Below are 21,629 nucleotides of genomic sequence, written 5' to 3'. Positions count from 1 at the left end.
ATTTAAAATCGATTCTGAATCATGCTAAATGAGAATCGCGATTTTTTTTTTTGGGCACACCCCTAATGCACAGTGCTTATATTTTTGTAGATCACCACCAACCATTTGAGACAACAAGCATCATGAAGTGCTTGAACTTGGACTAGCCCAAATCTAGTGAACTCTTGACATTTTACTGTTTTGAGCAGGAATGAGGAATTTAAAACACAAGTCACCTTTTTATACCCACATCTGACTTAACACTAGCCTTCTCCGAGAAGTCAGAAATTAATCAAGTGTAACATACAATCAACAATCCATAATGTGTGAACCACACAAAAGCAAGGCCTGCAAGAAAAAACGTAATTTCAGGGTATAAAGTTACTTTGGCCCGCGAAATAAAGTTACGATTGAAACAGACATCCGATTGATGCTCTTGCAAAAAAAGGTTAAAAAGTGGAAATTTTCTGGGTACTCTGGCTTGTCCCACCGAGGCTGCTCCTGCAAACTGGCCTTGCACAGCAGCGAGATGAAATTGCATCAGGACGTGTCTCTTCCTCTGCATTTGAGAAACACCCCAGGGGCGGCTTCAGACCCCGTCTGCACTTGGGTAATCCTCAGCATATTTTCCACAGCTTTGTGGAAAGGACCAAGTCACGCTGGTCATTTGTGACTCGTCACATATGGCAGCTGTCTAATTCTTTTCAAATTGTCATTTCAAAGTTGCACAGCAGTGGCTTGATGACATTATGAGCTTTGTGGATATATTTTGTCTTATAATCAGCTGTCCTGGTGACGTGAACATTGATTGGTATAGTCTATTTACTTTCTCTAAAGAAGCCAGTTAAAATATGTCATGCAGCTTGCAATTGAAGAAAACAATACAAGCATAGTTGTAAAGGGGTGTGCCCAAAAATCGATTCTCATAAGAATCGCAATTCTCATTTAGTACGATTTAGAATCGATTTAAAATTTCCCATAATCGATTTTATTTCATTTATTTTATACTGTCTTGCCTTTGTCTGTGTGTGCCTTCATTTGGAGCGCTGTTCATGCTGTACCCGGTTTGGCCACTGAGGGGCAGTGTGGTTCCGTGCGTTCCGATACACTGTTAAGTTGTCGCCACATTAGAGAGTAGAAAGAAAAAGTCACAATCAAGTTATTCCAATAAAATTGATTCTGAATTGAATCGCAGACCCAAAAATCGGAATCGAATCGTGAGACATTCAAAGATTCCCACCCCTAATAATTGTAGTTAAGCACGAAATTCACGTCTCATATTGGGGATGGGAAAACAAAGCATGCACAACCAAACATAAATCAAATGAACTCGGTTCAGTGAACATTTGTTTTGCTGTTTGTTCTGTAAAATGAATTAAAGGTTTTGGAAAGTGGCACGTTTCAACACTTCACTAATACCAGTATATTGCAAAGTTCAATTTCATACATAGTACCGTATGTTCTGGAATGTTCTCTTGTGGGTTCAAGAGTGTACATCAGGGGTCACCAACGTGCTACTCGTGGACTGCAGGTATCCCTCAGGACCTGTGGACTTGTTCCAAAAATACCAAACCAGCCCTTGACAGTAATCCCTAGTCAATAAGTAGTTTGTGGGTTCAAAAAGGTTGGTGAGCCCTGGTAGAGGCAACGTCTTCATTGTTGAATGCAGGATGTGTATGTTGTCAACATTACCAGAGTCTCACGCTTCTTTCTGTGTTAATCTGAAGGGCAGCTTCAATCTAGCGTGCGTGCGTAAGCGTGGGTGCTCGTGTTTGTGTTATTTCAGGAAGGGGACTTAATGGGGGGGAAATGGAAGAGAACAATACATCTGCTCTGACTGTAAAGCCTGCCCGTTTGGCCGGTGAGTCAAGTGGAAATGTTCATTCATGTCCACATTTATAGGATTCTAACTACAATTCAATTGCTTCAGTTTAGGTGCAGGCGGGGGCTTACTTTACAGTGTGTGTTGTTGCAACAATGAGTGTTGCTGCCCTTATGGAAGCCTTTTTGCGTGGGTTCACTTTATTAGCAGGTTGTGGTAAAGAATAACTCCACGCTACTAGTGGTCCACTCATTATCTTCTTCAATTTGCCATGGTTGTTATTAGGGGTGTGCCCAAAAAATTGATTCTCATAAGAATCGCGATTCAGAATCAATTTTAAATGTCCAAAAATCGATTTTATTTAAATTATTTTATACCGTCTTGCCCTTGTTTGTGTGTGCGCTGTTTATGTTGTACACGATTTGGCCACTTAGGGGCAGTGTGGTTCAGTGCGTTCTGATACACTGTTAAGTTGTAGCCACGTTAGACTGTAGAAGGAAAATGTCACAATCAAGTTATGCCAATAAAAGTAGATTTGTTTTTGCAGCGTAGGAAGAGCATATGCCGGTGAGTAATGTTACCATGTTTCTCTGTATACATTCCTGAAGCGTTTTGTATGAATAGCCATTTTTTTTGGAGTAATAAATAAAAGTGTCGCGAGTAGCGCGCTAATTAGCATTAGCAAGTCAGACTGGAGTAGCTCATGACGATTATATATATATATATATATATATATATATATATATATATAGTCTTTGATTGCTGGCCTTTATTTTAAATGAATTTTAAAAAAAAGTTTTAAAGAGGGTCAGCAACAAGACTATGATGTTGATTACATTTTACAAGGATTATAAAGTACTATTAATTTTAATTGATGTGGCTAAATATGTCTCCTTAAAGTGAACTGTAAATTCCCCGCACCCCGTGATGCGTTTTTTTGTTGACATACTGTACATACTGTATACGTCCCATTGTACACGACTGTCACAGAAATAAGCCTCTGGTATGTCACGGTAGCTGCGCCACTATGAGCTACTAATCCGCCATCTCACCAGGGACTCAAGATAATTTGTCCCAATGAGGGATTAGCTTCCGGCCGCTGCCCATTTCAGACCAAGCAGACAAAATGGTTGGCCTGCGTGACCCTAGAAATTGCAGATCTACAACTCAACCTTCTTCTTAGAGTTTGTCTTATTTGGCTAAGTGCACTTAGATATACTATACATGTAAATTGCCAGACCAAATGGTTTTATAGACTTCAGAAATCATTCTTCTGCCACTATCATGAATTACATCATTAATAATGACTAGTGAGCCCGTTCTAGAAGCAGCCATGCAAGACCCAAGCATGACGATTACCTCCGCCATGAAACATATTGGATGAGCTGGTGTGCTTTGGATCATAAGCAGGTCCTTTTTTATGAATTCCAGACCCTTGGTGAATCGTAAACTAAGATGACAAAAATGTCATCCTTGGCTAATAATCTTGCCTAATAGTGAACAAACTGGGAGACAGAATTGCGATCTCTCTATTTAATGTGTGTTAATACTAATTTATTTTATATATAAATATATAATATATTTTATATTTATTTTATTTAATTTTTTAATTTTATTATAATAATAATAAAATACTTTTTTTGTTTTTGTTGGTTTGTTTGTTTTTGTTTTTGTTTTTTAATTTTTTGTTTTTGTTTTTGTGCAAAAAAAAAAATACCTAAAGACTTTGGTTAACAGATTAACAGTTAACAGATCATTATCATTATTGGTAAACAGAATTGTGATTTCTCTATTTAATGTGTGTTAATACCTAAATAATTTTTTTGTTTGTTTTGTTTTTGTTGTTGTTTATTTTATTTTTTTTTGTGCAAAAAAAAAAAAACTAAAGACTTTTTTTTTTTTGTTGTTTTGTTTTTTTGTGCTTTGGTTATAAAATTCAGTAATGGCTTATAAGTCCAATATTATTAACAGACATTTTCAAAGATGCCTCAGTACAGTGTGTTATCTGGAGGGTCAAGAAATCACATCTAAAATTCCACTCTACCACCTAAAGGATACGGACATTGCGAGATGCGAGAATATGATATATTGCTGGCTGTGATATTGGGAGGAAAAAATCTATTTCCGTATATACTGTGTCAGATTACGTGAAACACTGGATAAGAGTATCGTCTGTTGGTTTCTCCCTCCACACTGTTTACCTTCCATATCTGTACATCTTTACTTGTAATGTCTTGCAATTGTTTTTTATTGTTCCTTGAGTCATATTCATTGCGACATTTACTCCAAACCGTCTCGGTTAATTCGATGGCAGTAGATTAATGAAGACCTCCTACAGGTTTTATAGTTTTGAAATTTGATAGAACATCTCAAGTGCTTAATATTGCATCCTGATACTCAAATATTTATAAAAACCTACAATCCGAACGCTTTGATGTTTGCCGGCACAATGGGCAAAACTTCTTTTGAAGAAGAACTTGCATGTGTTATGGCCTTCTCCTGTTTGAAAATGAACACTGGCATTTATCTCTTGTTCTTCAACTTTCTCGGAAAAAGCTGAAAGGAGGTCTATTAAATTATCATTTCTATAGTTGGGTCTTTCGAGTGTCTGTCCACCCATCAAGTGTGAAATTGCACAAGCAGGTGAATCTTTTTTTAACAGCCTACTTCTAAAAAATGGTGTCTGAGGGAGCTATTCTGCACCATGCAGCGCCATTTAAAAATAAAAATGCACATGTCAAATCGGTAACATTACCGAATGAACAATACTGAGCTCTCCAGAAAAAAATAAAATAAAAATAAAAATGCTCCACCAAAAACATGGTCAGCGAGACTGGCCAAAGTTCCAGAGCAAAAGCCTAATTAGACGCGACGGCCGAAGCAAAATCGTATCAAAATCAAAGAGCAATAAGAGCCGTAGTGTTAGCACAGGTTAGCATTAGCGAACAATTGGTTACCAGCATTTACGTCTTCAAATATTTTTTTCTTATAATAATGTTCACTGACTTGCTAATATGGGATCGGGGACGTATTTGGCGGTATCATGCGCCACACAGCTGCATGAATTGAAAAATATATTTTGGTGATTGGTTTATTTGAACTCGCTAATCGCTGATCAGCGCCAAAAATTCTGATTGTGTAATGCGTAATTAAAACAAACTTGGGAATAATAAATATATAATATGTATGTAATACTGTATGAAGTCACATTATAGTCATTATAGTCATGCAAATAGTTGTCACCTTCGTAAAAAACTAACCACAAATGAGATGGCAGTCATTATTAACAAACCTAGCTAGGGCTAACGTTATGTTAGCAGAGTACATTAAGGGTTAATTTAACCGATTTGTGCTAAATTAATTTTACTTTGTTTTGGGTCATCTACTGCATTTTGTGTCTTGAGTGAAGATGTCGCAAGATGGAAGACGCTAGGGGTGTGAATTGCCTCGTACCCGGCGATTCGATTTGTATCACGATTCATAGGTCACGATTCGATTCACTGACATTATCTAGACCCTGGAGAACCTAAGAACCCTTTTCTTCTTTAGAAAATTATGAATTATACATTAAATGACTGCTATAAATTCACTGAACACCAAAATATATGTTTTTTCAATTTATTCCCTAATTTAGGATTAGGGCGAAATTTGACCCTTTGGGATTTAGGGGTATCATTTCGAAAAATCAGAATAACAAAAACTGTCAGTAAACTATTTAGAATTTAAGAAAATAATCAATCAAATACACAGCTACATTGAAAAATATAATTTTTGGGTTTTATTTGTTGCATTTTAGCCATCTTGTCACCACCACTCTGGCTCATGTAAGTGCAATATTCATCCACTAGATGGCCCCATGCAGGGGTCAGAAGTGGCACTCTGGACTTTTGAAGTTAAATTTGTAAAAAAATAAAAATAAAAAAAAGTTTTTTGTTATTTGAGTAGCAGAATTTATAGGGGCCAAATTTGACCCCATTGTTACGAAAATACTAAATAGATCCAACTTCTGCCATCCAATAAGTGACATAAGCGCATTGTGCCGCTGCCACATTATAGTGACTTATTGAGTGCCACAATTAAATAAAAGGCTCCCAGAGGCAGGGACATTTCTTCAAACATTCTTTGTAAATAATATACTCGAAATTCTTGTACTCGTTTCGCCCCTAAAGATAATTATTTTAGAGCGAATGTTGTTTTGGTTTCTCCTCGCCCAGTGAGCTCTTGCCTTCCACCCAGATAAACATCTTTGCGCCAGCAGGCAAGACTTGTTTTTCACTTTGCTAGACAGACCAATCAGATCATCTTTGTAGTCACTTGTGAATCAATGAAATACACTGGATTTGTCTCAAGGCACTGTGTGTCCATGGAGCTTTCTTGTCAGCACTTTACACGTTGCAATTATCAATTGGTAAGCCTTATTGGCCAATATTCGGGTATATTTTTCGATCTAAATTGTGTTTTAGAAATAAATGGAGAAACAATCAGAGAAAATTGACAATTTCATGCAACGGTAGCACAAGCAAGACCACCGCTGAACTTGTAACCTCCAGAATCATTATACAATAATCTAGTATATAAAAAAAATCTCTAGACTTTAACCCTGGAGAACCCACGGGGTCAAATCCATCCTTTAAATTCTGCTGCACAAATAACAAAGACCTTTTTTTTTTTTTTTTTTAAATACAAATTTAACTTCAAAAATCCATAGTGCCACTTCTGACCCCTGCATGGGGCCATCTAGTGGATGAATATTGCACTTACATGAGCCAGAATGGTGGTGACAAGATGGCTAAAATGCAACAAATAAAACACAAAAATCTATATTGTTCAATGTAGCTGTGTATTTGATTGATTATTTTCTTAAATTCTAAATAGTTTACTGACAGTTTTTGTTATTCGGATTTTTCGAAATGATACCCCTAAATCCCAAAGGGTCAAATTTCGCCCTAATCCTAAATTAGGGAATAAATTGAAAAAAAACATTGAAAAAACATATATTTTGGTGTTCAGTGAATTTATAGCAGTCATTTAATGTATAATTCATAATTTTCCAAAGAAGAAAACGGTTCTTGGGTTCTCCCGGGTTAAATTGTACTTAGGTTTAAACGTGAGTAAATGATTGTTTGTTTGTTTTTTACAGTTGCCACACGGGGACCCACATTTATTGTAGCAAAATTGCGACCTACTTATTAATAGAAGTTAAGAGTATTAACAAAACATACTGTTTAAAAATACCCTTTAAAAAACATGTGGGTATCATATTTTAAATATGCATGATTAGGCTCCATGTTCAAAGAGTGGAGCAGGATTTTGTATGAGATTTGACCGTGAGCCAGTGAAGATGGATGAGTGTGAGAGTGATGTGTTGCCAGGGCTTAGTGCGGGTGAGGATCCAAGCAGCTGAATTGCTTACTTGAAAATGTTCAAGCGTTAATTAAGTAATGCCGAGTGCTGAAATTATTTTGTCTGAATGGATCAAACCAGATGCTCAAAATCGGACTGAAAGCAATATTCATTCCAACTTTCCAGCTAATTTAGTCTCTTTAAAAGGGAACTTAATTATTATCTAAATAACCACACTGGATTGCATCACTGAAAACAAATACAAATTTGATGCGTTCTCCAAAAGCGTATTTAATATATCCTACATCAGATTTTACTGATTCCAATTAAATAACACAAAGAAGTGTAATTTCAAACAAAAAATGCAATTTCCCATCTCTTTATTTTTTGTCTGTTACCTTCAGTTGTCTAATTCTTTTTTTTTTTTCTTTTTTTCTGGAGAGATCAGTATTGTTCATTCGGTAATTTTACCGATTTGACATGTCATCATCATTGCTCTCTTTTTTTTTTTTTTTGTATGTGCGTGTGTACGGATTCATTAGTTCACCTAAAACCTATTAAAAAATTCCAAACCGTTCACCTAAACCGAACACTTCCAGCCAGAGTCGTGGGGGCCGTCAGGAGACCCGAGGAAGGACTAAAGAAAAGAAAGGAAAGTGAAATCCAGCACCGACCAGACACCACCAACCAGACTCCTTCACCAACCCCAGAAACATCTAAATTCCAACAAATCAGGGAGACCTCAAGAGACCAAAGGAGAGACTGAGGAAAGGAAGGAAGGACAGACGACAGTCGTCTAATTCTAATCTGCAGTCTCATAAGGCGCAACAAGAGAGTTGCTTTTTCGTAATTAGATGGTCATTATATTCATAAGAGGTTAAGGTATTAATTCAGTTCATACATCATCCATAATACCCAACTCTGCGTTAATTTGACAGACGATCGTCTTAGGGGAAATAGAGAGGTACTCTGAATACGATTGGTAGATAATGATCAAGATAAGTGCTGAGAAATAAAGTGAGTGAATGTGTTTTTTTTTCTCATGGCTGTTATCAAAAGGACAGGCAGATATCGGTAAAACTTCCGTTCCCATTTGCAAGCCAGGTGACTATGGGTTGAGTCTTGTCCTGAGATAAACACATGAAGATATACTTTACTAGCACTGCAGTAATGACTCATAAATCACCGTCACAACACCGCTTTATGGTCCCCCAACGCAAGGATTCGGGAGCTTTAGCGTTTGGGAAAATATAAACTGTATTCTAGGATGGATCAATTAGGTCAAATCTAACGTTTTATGAACTAACGTGTTAAAATTTTTAATTGGTTTGTTTATCACATTCTTTAAAAAGTGGAACTCTTAGTGCAGCTCTCAAGCCATTTGAAAACTACATTCTCAGTGTGAGCATGCACCCCCCCCCCCACACACACATCTTGAATTGTCGTCTTAGAAATGTTGTCATATCTGATCATCGTCTTTCGCGAAAAGCCGAGTCGCTCAGAGAGGCTTTGCAGCCACACAAGTTTAACACGTAATGATTTGATTTATACAGTATATCCCAAATGGACTCCTCTCTATGTCGAGGGGCAGTTACTCAAAATCCTGCCCCAACGACTTAGCTTCTCCCAACTAGAGAAAGGGAGAGAATAACACAAAGAATCGGAAATGACAATTTTCCTTTCCTTTCTTTGGTCCTTCCTCGGGTCTCCTGACGACCTTGAGACTCTGGCTGGAAGTGTTCGGTTTAGGTGAACGGTATGGGATTTTTTAAAATAGGTTTTAGGTGAACTAATGAATACACACACACTCACACGCACGCACGCCCATACACATACTCACCCACATACAAAAAAAAAAAAAGAGAGAGCAAAGACGATGACATGTCAAATCGGTAAAATTACCGAATGAACAATACTGAGCTCGCCAGAAAAAAAAAAAAAAGGAAATTACCATTGTAGTGCAGTTCACTTCTAGTGTTTTCCAACTCAATATGCTTAGCCAATTTGGAGCCATTTCGTTCAAAGTGCTCAACATGAGCATAATTGAATTACATTCCGTTATACGGCTTTAGTATATTAACAGGTATCTTGATCTGACAATTATGCTAGAGCTCCCTGGTGGGCTTCGGGAGATTACAACGTTCTAAAAAAGCCATAATGGTGAAAAACGATGATAGTCCATTTACACAAAAGGCATAATAGCAAAGTTATTGCCGGCGTCACTGAAGACAACTCTAATGGATGATAATGACTTTGTCTTTGCCAGGAAAAAAATAATGATGATTCTACTGTTTTCCATTTTTGTCTCATAAGCATATTTATGCTTGTATTCCTTTCCCGTGCATGTTTGTAGAGTATATTTAGAATTCATAGATTTAGTATGATATGTATAATGGTATCAAATTGACCTAACCTTCTTACTACAGTCTTGCTACAGCTAATCATTTTGCTTATCTGGGGGGTCAGTATGCCCAATTAAAATCTAACTTTTTTTTTGCTGATTTTTGTAAATTTTTTTCCACCCCCAAATTGTTCCCATGTGTATATGAGTCACATTCCTGTTTCGCAACAGTGCCAAATTCAAAATCCATTTGCTTATTGTTTATCAGCTACTGCATCCAATCCAGTTGTGCATGTTAGATAAATATTAATTTCCCTCATATTTTTTACATTTTGAAAAAAATCTGCTTTCTGCTGTGTCACCACACATTCCGTACAAGAGTGTTTGAAGCTGTTTTCTACGCATACAGTCACTCCGAATAACGGCATCTTGACTGCCACTATCAATATATCCACACCGATTCTTCCTACTGAGACTGACATGCGATAACAGACAGCCCAGATATTTGATAACCGCTTCAGTGTTACGCTCCCTTTTCAGCATTCTGTTTTCTTGCTAGCCCCACTCTTGGATAAAATTCCTTTTTCTCTTACATTTGTCTTTGTTAGTGTTTCTTGTTCGGACTGGTGCGTTCAGAGTGGCGTGGTTTTTGAGTTTCCTCAGTTCTCTTTGAAGTAGAACCAACTGGCACCCACCGCGGCGACTAGAGCTATTTATTTGCATTGAGCCGAACTGGGCTGTGCAGACGGCGGGCCACCCGGTGTAATAATATACATTGGATAAAACATGTCTACACAAAGCTCTTCATATGCTATTCTTTTGTGGTATAAACAAATGAGTTTAAGATCCGTTACTTCAGAAAATTTTCCATTTTGTTGTTGTTGCACCTTAGGTAGGTTAAGTAGGTTTTTATTCGATTAGCTTTCAAATCAATTCGTCATTTTTTTAATTACCCGCGTATCTTCCAAATATATTTTTTTACTCATCATTGCCGTTTTATCTAGAAAAATGAAGCACAACTGAGATTACGAATGTGTGACGGTGATGATGTGAATGATTAGACCATGTGAAAAGAATAATTGACCGGCTTATTAAAAGATACGAGAGTACACTTAGAGAGTCAAGCCTAGCACGAAATGAAATGTTAATTTGCTGCAGAAATTTTCTCTGGTGATGTGTCAGGCATTATCCGGCATATCATCTTTTAATGATTATATCTGTTTAACCACCTTGCTTATTTGTTTGCACTAACGTGTAAGACTTAAACATTCTTCATTCAGCATTCACACGTTATTTTACTTTTTCTTATCCCCCCATTGTTCATCCTTCAACTACTTCTACACTTCTCAGCCGATTCAAACCACTCTAACTTCAACATGTTCCAAAAATTCACCCTTTGCAGGCTATTATTTTTCTCATTCCAAACATTTACAGTTTTCTCACAATTCAACCTTTTTTTACCCAAAAATCCCCATTCATTTCTAATGATACATTCAACAATTCATTCACACTCTACATTCAAAATGTCCATGTCGTTCATTTCCCACATACCAAAAATTCCACATTTTCCACTCACATATTACACATTTTCACCTATACCATTCAAGATCATTATATATCATTCTATATAATTTAACATAATTCCATATCTTTCAACCGTTTTTTTTTCTTCCATACAGCATTTTAGCATTCACAAGCAATTTCTCCAGAAGTTACTTCATCTAGTTTTTTGGGTCATTTTTATTTTATTAATTTTTTTCTGGAGAGCTCAGTATTGTTCATTCGGTAATTTTACCGACTTGACATGTCATCATCATTGCTCTCTTTTTTTTATTATTATTATTATTATTTTTATTTTTTTTGTGTGCGTGTGTGTGTATTCATTAGTTCACCTAAAACCTATTAAAAAATCCCATACCGTTCACCTAAACCGAACACTTCCAGCCAGAGTCGTGAGGCCGTCAGGAGACCCGAGGAAGGACCAAAGAAAGGAAAGTGAAATCCAGCACCGACCAGACACCACCCACCACCCACCGGGCCTTTGGTCATTTTAACACTCAATTGCCTGTCATAATAGTGGAACAGTGGCAGGACCTCTGCTTGGAAATGCCGACCAACCCAGTCCTTTCATCTCAGTTTTTTCCCCCTCATATTCCACATGTAACAATGTTTTTGGCCAATTTTTATACCTGAGACATAGGTGTGAAAATTCTGCCCTCTGCTCAAGATAATGAATAATCAATCATCAATGTTAATGTTCTCTGTTAATGTTCTGTTAATGCCTCTTCTCTTTGCAGTATGAGTTCAAGGTGAAAAACATCAAAAAGAAAAAGGTCAGCATCATGGTGTCTGTTGAGGGCGTAAAGGTCTTCTTAAGAAAAAAGAAAAAAGTGAGTGACATTTCTTTTCATCCTTGTGTATGTTCATGTTAAGCTTTGCTCGATGTGTTCACTCACAACTCTTCTATGTTTGAACACCATCAGCTTAGAAGCATTAAGCTTGCTGTATACACAAGATATACATTTAATATAATTAGAGAGTATTTGGAATATTATCAATATGAAATATCGATTCATGAAGGTTTAGCCAGGTCAAAGTACTTCATTGTATTCAAGTCTGGATAGCAGAGTAATTGTGTGGCTGAAATGCATTTTTTTTTTTTTCTGGAGAGCTCAGCTGTGGCTGAAATGCTATTGGAAGAGCGATGTGTGCCTGGCAGCTCAAATGCCAGTCACAAGCTCATCTCCAAGTCCAAATACAACCATGGACTAAAGATAGAATGATTGAAATTTGGAGTAAACAAAGCTTCAACCAGATAAGAATCAATATAAATAATTCCTTGCTTGACATTTTGATGTGACATTAAATTCCCGCGAGGGCAGACTAACAAGGGAAATGAGTGTGTGGGTTTGTTCATGCACTATGTCAATATTTGGGATTATTTCGCTTTGTAGCAGCAGTCGTCTGCAGTAAATGTCACAGGACTCATGTGAGTCGAGCTCTTAGAATCAGAAAATAAGCTAATTCTAGATTGTTCCGGGTGTTTTCATACTACAAAACCAAAGTCTCATGTTACGAGTAACCTCTTAACCTCTTGTTATTTAAAAATAAGCATGTGGTGTAAATATTGTAAAGTATGAGTTCAGTCGTGTTTTGTCACAAAGCAATTAGTCCGATGATTTAGCAAAGCTGCCATTTATATCCGTATCATGTCTTATTTTTTCTTTAATTTTAAACCAATGCCCAAAATTATCCTATCCTCTAAAATAATATTTTGTACTAAAAGAATTATGAGAAATATACAGAGACAATCATTTGTGCTGTGAAATATGTGACCATTATAATCACAGCTGCCAATCCTGAATCAATCTGAATGGGTTACATAAAAACACTTCAGTCCAAAAAAATGAAAAATCCAATTTGATCATGATGGTAAATGGAGTGCATTTATCGCTCTTGCATTCTTTATCCAGACCGTTTGTTGTTCAAGGCACTTCACCAGGCCTCAAATTGATTTTTTCGAAACCAAGACTGTATGTGGCCGATGCATTAATGCGGTTGCATAAACCTACATTAAAAAATATATATTTTCAGTTGAACCCCTAAGATCCCCTGCCATACACTTGCCAACGGCAGAGCACTGAATAATTTATTTCACTTTTGCTAAAGTTTTAAATCCATCTGTGTTCTGTCATACCAGCTAGCTAGTGCTAAGCTAATAGCACTAAGCTAACCTGGGGGAAAGTTCCTCTCTCCGGTCCAGCATCCAATTAGGCAAATTCCTTTCGTGCTCGGACAGAGTCAGAGGCCACCAGCAAAGTAACAACAAGCGTTGATACGCTGGCTAGATGGATTTATTGACTGATGATTTAACTGTTGAATATAATGCTAATTAATTAGCCAGCTAAACATTCTCTGCGCGACCTCCTACTGACATTTTACGTCTGGTGGCTGAGTTTCTTGGCCATGCTTTATTTTGATGTAGCAAGTTTTAACATTGAATCCAGCAGTCCTAATGCTTTATTTATTTTTTGATACAGAAGAAGGAATGGATGTGGGATGAAAATAAAATGATGGTGATGCAGGACCCCATTTACAGGTAAGATGCTAAAAATAGCTTTTCCATCAAAATTTTCTGAGCTTTTGACGTTTCAGAGCATTTTTAGACCTCGGATTAAGTTCACATGGCATGTGTGAAAATCCCTGACAAATTACGTGTCAAGCAGCGAATCTGACTCTTTGGCCTGGACAGGCACAAGCTGCTTCTTTTCTTGCTATTTACTCATAATTCTAGTCAGCATGAACATAAACACAGACTGTCAATGCATTATGTATGAGTTAATTCCCCCACACACAAAATCATATTTATCAATGATGATTCAGATTCATTCATAAAAATTGAAACGTACTTCATTGAAAGAGTTATAACAAAATATCCTATTCTGTTTTCATGAGCAACATTGCAAATCTCTATTGTGGCAAATCACCAGTTATAAAACTAAAATATTTCGGTCTATTTCACGCTAAATATGGGCAATTCCAGATCTTTTAGAGGTCACTAGGGCTGGCCGATATGGACAAAATGCCATATCTTGATATTAATGCCAGATATCTTGATAATGTTAATGATTTTACTATGAGTTCAGTGACAAATAAACTTTAAAAAAAATTGCAAAAAGGTGTGTGTTGGCTCCCATTGAGAATGACCTTGAATCAAGTTTTTTTTGTCTATTGCTACACATTAGGCACATTAACTCATTCACTCCCAGCCATTTTCACTTAAGCAACCCCCTTCGCTCCCGGCTGTTTTTACTGGATTTTGACTGATTTTGAAAGGCCCACAGAATATTGTTTTCTATTGCTATAAAAGCATGGAATCTAGCAAAAGAAAGATTAGTCTCTTCTTTCATCAGGAATTAAAAGTATATTTGCATCTGTTTCCGTTTTGCAGCAATTAGCATTAGAATATAGCTAAGTTTCATCATTATTCACAAACCTGTTAACATTAAGAAAAAGAGCTTGCTGCAACATGGCCCTGGTTGATCTCTTATACTCTTCTGCCACCTGCTGACTATTTTTTGTAATAACTACCATTGCTTTAAGTGACCTCTTCAGGTCAGAAGTTGCATCAAAGCCTTCTAAAAAAAAAACTAACAAACATATAAATATGTTTTGGGAGTGATGGACACAGTATTAAAAACTTATTTATAAATTTTTGGGGTTCGAATGAATTAATGGTGATTTTTTTTTTTTGCAATGATTTATATTGGTAGTTTATTTTTTTTTCACTAAATGTTGGCATTTGAAAAGGGGTATGTGGACTTCCGTTAGCCGCGACACTGTTCAGACTTGAAAAGAGAATGCATGGCAATGTCATAATGCAAATGTATTGTTGAATATGTCAGCGGTATGCACTCAATATATTTAAATTTGCTTCAGGATTACATTTGCGGTATCAAACACCAGAAAAGGGAATCCAAGCGTTCTAAGCATAAAAGGAAAATGAAAGACAGAATGTAAAGGTGTGAAATATTTTCACCATTTCATCACCTTCCTGTCACAGTTGCGTATTATGAAGGGACGTGTCACAGAAAATCCCCTCAAAATAAAACATGGTGCCACTGTAATGTTTTGCTCTTCAGAAGTGCTGCATTAACCTCAGCTTCATGTATTTTCACATCCCCGACCCTAGAGAAGGACAAAAGTACATCAAACACCCTTGACCGACTACGTCGAATTTCAGATATATTTTGGACGGGCTTCAAGTTTCCAAGTGATTTCGGTGGATTTTGCTCTGTTCTCTCTAAAGTTGGCTGTTCAGCACCAAGCATGCAACATCAGAACCGGATTAAGGAACCGTAGCACTGTTTTGTTGTCAACATTTCTAAAGACGCTTTGATGTTATGTGGATTTCCCGAACTGAGCTTCTGTCTATTTGCGGTTCACAAATTTGTTTATTCACGTTTTCTTGTGGTGTTGCAAAAACAGCCCCAAAATTATTTTTATTTTATTTGAGTGGCATATATGACATTTATTATGGGTTACCATTTCTGTCTTATAAATCACATAAATTCAGCAAAATATCAAAATAAAGGGCTCCAGCTTTGTTGCAAAATATATCCGGTCTGCATTGACAAGTTGTAGACTGAAAAATGTGATATGCCGAATAAATGGAAAAATAGACTCGTTTTGATAGAAAGCGGCATCTGCACACACTTGACACTGACCCAGAAACACTCATTCTAAGCAGGTTTCAATTATTTATATAGCTTCGTATAAACAAACAAGCAAGCACGGGGAGCCATGCTGTAGAAGATAACAGCTTTTCAACACGGAAGAGAAATTCGTGCTGATATCGTAAACATTTTGGACTCGGTGCGTTTGTTGAACTACTTCACAAAGTGACATCAGTGACAAATCGTGCTTTGTTAAGTGATCCATGCTGTCGTTTATATGCATTGTCAGATTTTGACTGACTCATCGAAGCATTTCATTTCTATTAACTTTCACAACAACTTAACAGTAAGGAGCTAAACACACACTCGTTGATTCTTATTTACATTTACACCTTGACTGTGTGTATACAGCACATAAAATATGACATATTGTACGAATGAGAAGATAATGTTCTGTACATATCTGACCGTCCATACCTACTTTCTTTTTCTTGGACTTCATTTTGCAAAAATAATACGAAAATGATTTGCATATCGTGTATCAACCAGTGGAGCACTTTTTTTCTTTTCTTTTTTCCTGGAGAGCTCAGTATTGTTCATTCGGTAATTTTACCGATTTGGCATGTCATCATCATTGCTCTCCTTTTTTTTTTTTTTTTTTTTTTTTTGGTATGTGTACGTGCGTGCGAGTGTGTGTGTGTATTCATTAGTTCACCTAAAACCTATTTTAAAAAATCCCATACTGTTCACCTAAACCGAACACTTCCAGCCAGAGTCGTGAGGCCGTCAGGAGACCCGAGGAAGGATCAAAGAAAAGAAAAGGAAAAGAAAGGAAAGTGAATCAGTGGAGCTCTGGCACCACGTGAGAACATGAAAAATAATTATGATTTTGAAGAGGATTTACACAATCAGGATTTTGCAGCTGGTAACTGATATCATCGATCCGATTAGAAGATGGACCGATCTATTGAGATTGGGACCAGCCCGGTCCACAAATATCCAAAATTCGTATATAATTGAAATGCTTCGGGGAAAAATAATAATGAACTCCCTAAAACTTGTATCCCTAAGTATTAATGTCTGTTTTGAGACACTGTTTTTGTTTTTTTAACCGTACTTGTTTTGTTTGCTGTCGTTTGATCTTTTTGACCATGATTTGTTGCCACGGCGGAAAATCCTCTAATTTACACAGCCGGCAGCTGTGAGGCAAGACGTAGACATCTGGCTCGGGTCTTTATGAGCCGCAGTCTGTAATTCTGTATTCGGCACAGAGGTACATTTACTGCTCTGCTTAAAGTCTCAGTGAAACTTTTATTTATGGCATTGATCAATGCTTATTTGCTACTGCTCCCACCCACTCGCTCGCTCCCCCCCTCTCTCTCTCTCTCAAAATATGCACCCTAATTGGTGCCTGCTGCTGTGGAAACATTTGGTAGAGCAAACCATAGATGCATGAAATGTGTTGTTGGACAAAAATATTTTCAATGTCTGTTGAATGATATTAAGTCCAACCACAAAATGTAACTGGATTGCAATTTTGAAATGACTTGCTTATTTTTTTTATTTAAAATAAATAAATAAATAAATAATTCCTGGAGAGCTCAGTATTGTTCATTCGGTAATTTTACCGATTTGACATGTCATCATCATTGCTCTCTCTTTTTTATTTTTTATTTTTTATTTTTTTTGTGTTCATTAGTTCACCTAAAACCTATTAAAAAAAATCCCATACCTAGACCTACATAGACTTGCTTATTTTGGTATGAGTGGTTAGTTCATCCAGCTCACAGTTCTGAGGCCCTTTTGGATTTATTTTTATTATTATTAGCCCATTTGTAAGTACAGTAATGCATAACATTGATGTGACCAACCAGTACGTTCAAAGGAAATACTAAACTAAACATGCCGTTGATATAACAACAACAATTTTTTCTCTGTGATATAAAAAAATACGGCCACCAATATTTTGGGCGGCAGGTGTGTGTTGATGAACGCACTCAATTCCGTTTGATGGCAACGGCGGTTTCCAAACACAATGTCAAAGTTCTCTGTTGTATTTACTTTGCGGAGGTAATAAAAGTGTGCAAGGACATTCCAGTTATCCGGCAATATTTCACTTTATGGAAGAGTCTGAGATTTAATGTCTCCTTTATATTACTCAGGTGAGTCCTTTTGACGGAAAAACGACGACAGCTCGCTCGGATGACTGAATGAATAACCCATTGACCTGTTAGATGATGAAACAAATGCACTTTTATTTTGAAAAAATATATACCGGTAAGTTACTGGCATTTTTCGCAAACCAGTTTGTAATAAGCGATGAACTGGGAACGATATTCAGGCATGGAAAATCTTTTATTTAAACGGGTTAAACGGGGGTGGGGGGGTTGGGGGTGTATTGCTATTGTTGTTCTAATGGATTATTTATGCGTTTACGGCCCTCGCAGACGCAAATTATAGCTTATACGTACTACATTATATTTGTTACGAACGGAGAACGTGAAACAGGAAACAGAAATACAGAGCAGCCTTCCATATTAAAAGCATTGATTGAATTGATTACTAAATGACTTGAAGCCCTGTTGTATTGAATTTAATTTTTTTTGGGGGGGGGGGCGTTTGCAGATGCTGAATAAAATGCAAAAGCATAGCAGGAAATACATACTACATTATATTTGTTATGAACGTGAAACAGGAAACACAAATACAGAGCAGCCTTCCAAATTAAAAGCATGGATTTCAAAACACGATATAATTGAACATCACACACTAAACAGCTTGAAGAATTCTTAACATGGTGGATATTACTAAATTGTATTGAATTGAATTCTTTGCACTTGTCTGTATTCCCTAAAAAGTTGTACAAGCACATATTTTGATTGAGACTTTTTTTTCTACTGGATTATTTGTTACATCTTATTTTTTGATTTATTTATTTTTTTTTAATTATTCATTTTGTGTGTGTGCTCTATGCAAATGACTTGTATGAGCAAACTGAAAAAAATATAATCGCCTATAATTTCATTCAGTTTTAAGGAAATTTGCTGTAGTTCGAACAAACGTATTTACATGAAACCGATGCAGTGGATTGACTGTAGCTGTAATTGTGTGTGCGTGCGTGTGCGCGTGTGTAAAACCTCCCAGCCCGTGATGTATTGCAGTTCTGTTTCACAGCCAACAATTAATCAAAGAATAAAATGAGCATAGCCATCACAAAAATAAGCTGAGTTCATTACTCCGAGTCGCACAATTGGCTCGAGGATAACGGATGCGGTCCGTTGGGAAGTCCTGCATATTCACATACTGTAAATGGAAGCCATTTTGAATCTTGGCAAAAGATCTTGATTTAGAAGACTACTGTATACCTTCTTATTGCTTTTTGTCTAATTGATCATATGTGCATGTTTAATCCATCCTCCTCAGTTACCAACATTTTAAATAAAAGTACCTAAAGCCCTAGACAATAAACTTTTTTTTTTACATTTATTTACATACCTCCAATGTTGGCACATTTTCTTTTTTACTTGATACCTTAACTTAGAGTGGAGAAGAATGATGCGTGTGAGCTGAGCACATTTCTCATTCCACATACTATGTCTGGCATGCTCGAAAAAACAGCGGTGACAAAAGACACCATCCATACCACAAGACCCGAGTTTGTCAGGCTTCCTGGAAATAGTTACAGAAATGCCACAGAAATGTGACGCCTACAAATGAAGCTCCCTAATTTAGCGCTGCAAACTTCATGGCCGGCGTTCGTACGAATAAAGCTGTGAAGGAAGCTGTTGCTTACTTGTTTCAGGTTTATTTAATTGGAAAATATGTTTTCCCTGAATGCAACTAACTGAATTCTTTTTTTCTCAAGTGTCTGATAAATCAAGTCTGAAGTGTGTGATTGTCGTCCTATGTCTTTAAAAGAGCTTTAGTCAGATGTCCAATTATTCAGTTAGGCCTTTTTCTTAAAATAAATGTGCATAGAAACTGCAACAAAATCAAAATGTGCTGTCTTAGAATGGTCAGGCTACTTTTGCTGGTTCTGTATTTTAATCGTGGTCTTTTTAAAATTCTCTCTTTCAGAATATTCTACGTGTCTCATGACTCGCAGGATTTAAAGATCTTCAGTTACATTGCGCGAGACGGGCACAGCAACGTCTTCCGCTGTAACGTTTTCAAGTCCAAAAAGAAGGTGAGGAGCTTCTCTTCGAATGTTGTCGTTTTGTTATTATTTTAGGAAGGTGACACCATATGTAGTAGGGGTGTGAATTGCCTTGTACCTGGCGATTCGATTCGTATCGCGATTCATAGGTCCCGATTCGATTCGATACCGATTAATCCCGATACGAATCTATAAATTGATTATTGCCATTTTTTAAATTATTTTTTTACTCAAATGTAGAAAATACTAATTCTACTAATAAACTTGTACACTGTAAGATTTGTATGAAAATGTATTTATTTATCTGAAAATTCAGGCTTATAACTGAGCCACTGCATTTAACAAAGTTTGTCTGTTTCATGTTTGAACAGCACTGAAATCAAATATTAAGGCTTAATGTTTCATTAATGTAACATTCTTCCATGCTTAATTTGTGAATCCAACCCCTAAGACGTTTTGTTGAATATTCCCATAAAAAATAAAAATAAAAATCGATTCGGTCGCATATCGAATCGATTCTAGAATTGCGCGCTGTAATATCGCGATATATCGCCGAATCGATTTTTTTCTAACACCCCTAATATGTAGGTATGTACATGTACGCCTTGTCACCACAATTTAGCGGTACAAGAATATTCTAGTCAAAAGTAAAAATGATATTTTATATTTCTATTGAGCTCAGACAGCCCACAAACTAAATACCGACATGAATTTGTTACTGCTTGAATGAATTCAAAAGCGCTTGACGCCGCAAGTAACCTCTCTCCTTCCCCGACAGAGCCAGGCCATGCGCATTGTGCGGACCGTCGGTCAGGCTTTCGAGGTGTGTCACAAACTGAGCCTGAAGAACGCGCAGCAGAACACAGACGGGCAGGCCGACTGCCACGGTCAAAAGAACGGCAACGACGACTCGCTTTCAGGTAAGCGCAGCGCAAAACAAATACAATTTCTCTTCATGTTTTTTTTTTTTAATGAGAATCACAAGAACAAAAGTGAATATACACTTCCTGGTAGCAACGTAGCAGTATCTTTGCGAGGTGAGAAGATACCGTATGGCGATGTTTCCATTTCAAGGCACAATAAAGCAATACAACAGCTTGCCCAAGTCAACATCCCCCCCGAGCCAATCAGAGAGCATTGAAACATGCTGAGTCCGTAAGCGGCCTGCAGCCCTGCTAGAAATCAACCTGCGTTTACATGCTGATGAGGCTCCAGATCGCCCGAGCAAAATACATTTCCATATCTTGTAACGGCATACGCGCTTATGGTGTGTTAATTGACAGAAGCCGTTGGCAAACACGCAGACAATAAGCTTATCTTAAGAACTGATTAACTCATTCACTGCCATTGACAGCTATAGACTTTTTGAAGAAAAAATAATAATTGTAACTATTTCTATTAGTTCAAAAATTTTTTTTCCCATTTTTGTTAACAAGAGTATGAAAACCTAATTTTTTTTTTTTTTTTACATTTAAGAACAGATTGAGTTACCTAGTGAAGTCATGCGATTAATTACGATTACAAATTTTAATCGCCTGATGCCCCTAATTTTTTATAATCTTTTTTTTTTTAAACAAAGAAAAAAAAATGTTTAATTTTTAATAATCTTATCACACTAACATTTGTTTCCCTTTTACCAAAAATGAATAGCGAATCCAAATATCGATCATCGGCCTCCTTCGCTACTAATTATCGGTATCGCCCTTGAAAAAAACATACGGTCTATCTCTACACCTCCGCATAATCGAAATGTTTTCAAGCAATTACTCTCCTATTCAAGTATGTAATTTACCAATGGCTGTTTTTTTTTTT

At 36.8% G+C, this 21,629-nt stretch overlaps 1 protein-coding gene across 2 annotated transcripts in view; it reads left to right on the top strand.

The window, feature by feature from the left end:
* Positions 1–21,629, top strand: part of LOC144063013 (carboxyl-terminal PDZ ligand of neuronal nitric oxide synthase protein-like) — a 60,961-nt gene that overhangs the window by 14,030 nt on the left and 25,302 nt on the right. For both annotated transcript variants that reach the window (XM_077584902.1, XM_077584901.1), the window contains exons 3-6: positions 11,783–11,875; positions 13,526–13,584; positions 19,739–19,847; positions 20,596–20,737. In XM_077584902.1, the coding sequence (XP_077441028.1) occupies positions 11,783–11,875; positions 13,526–13,584; positions 19,739–19,847; positions 20,596–20,737 (403 nt within the window). The remainder of the gene's footprint in view (positions 1–11,782; positions 11,876–13,525; positions 13,585–19,738; positions 19,848–20,595; positions 20,738–21,629) is intronic.

The sequence above is a fragment of the Vanacampus margaritifer genome, chromosome 13 (assembly GCF_051991255.1).
Source record: "Vanacampus margaritifer isolate UIUO_Vmar chromosome 13, RoL_Vmar_1.0, whole genome shotgun sequence".
Lineage (NCBI taxonomy): Eukaryota > Metazoa > Chordata > Actinopteri > Syngnathiformes > Syngnathidae > Vanacampus > Vanacampus margaritifer.
This window is presented reverse-complemented; position numbering and strand designations above follow the sequence as displayed.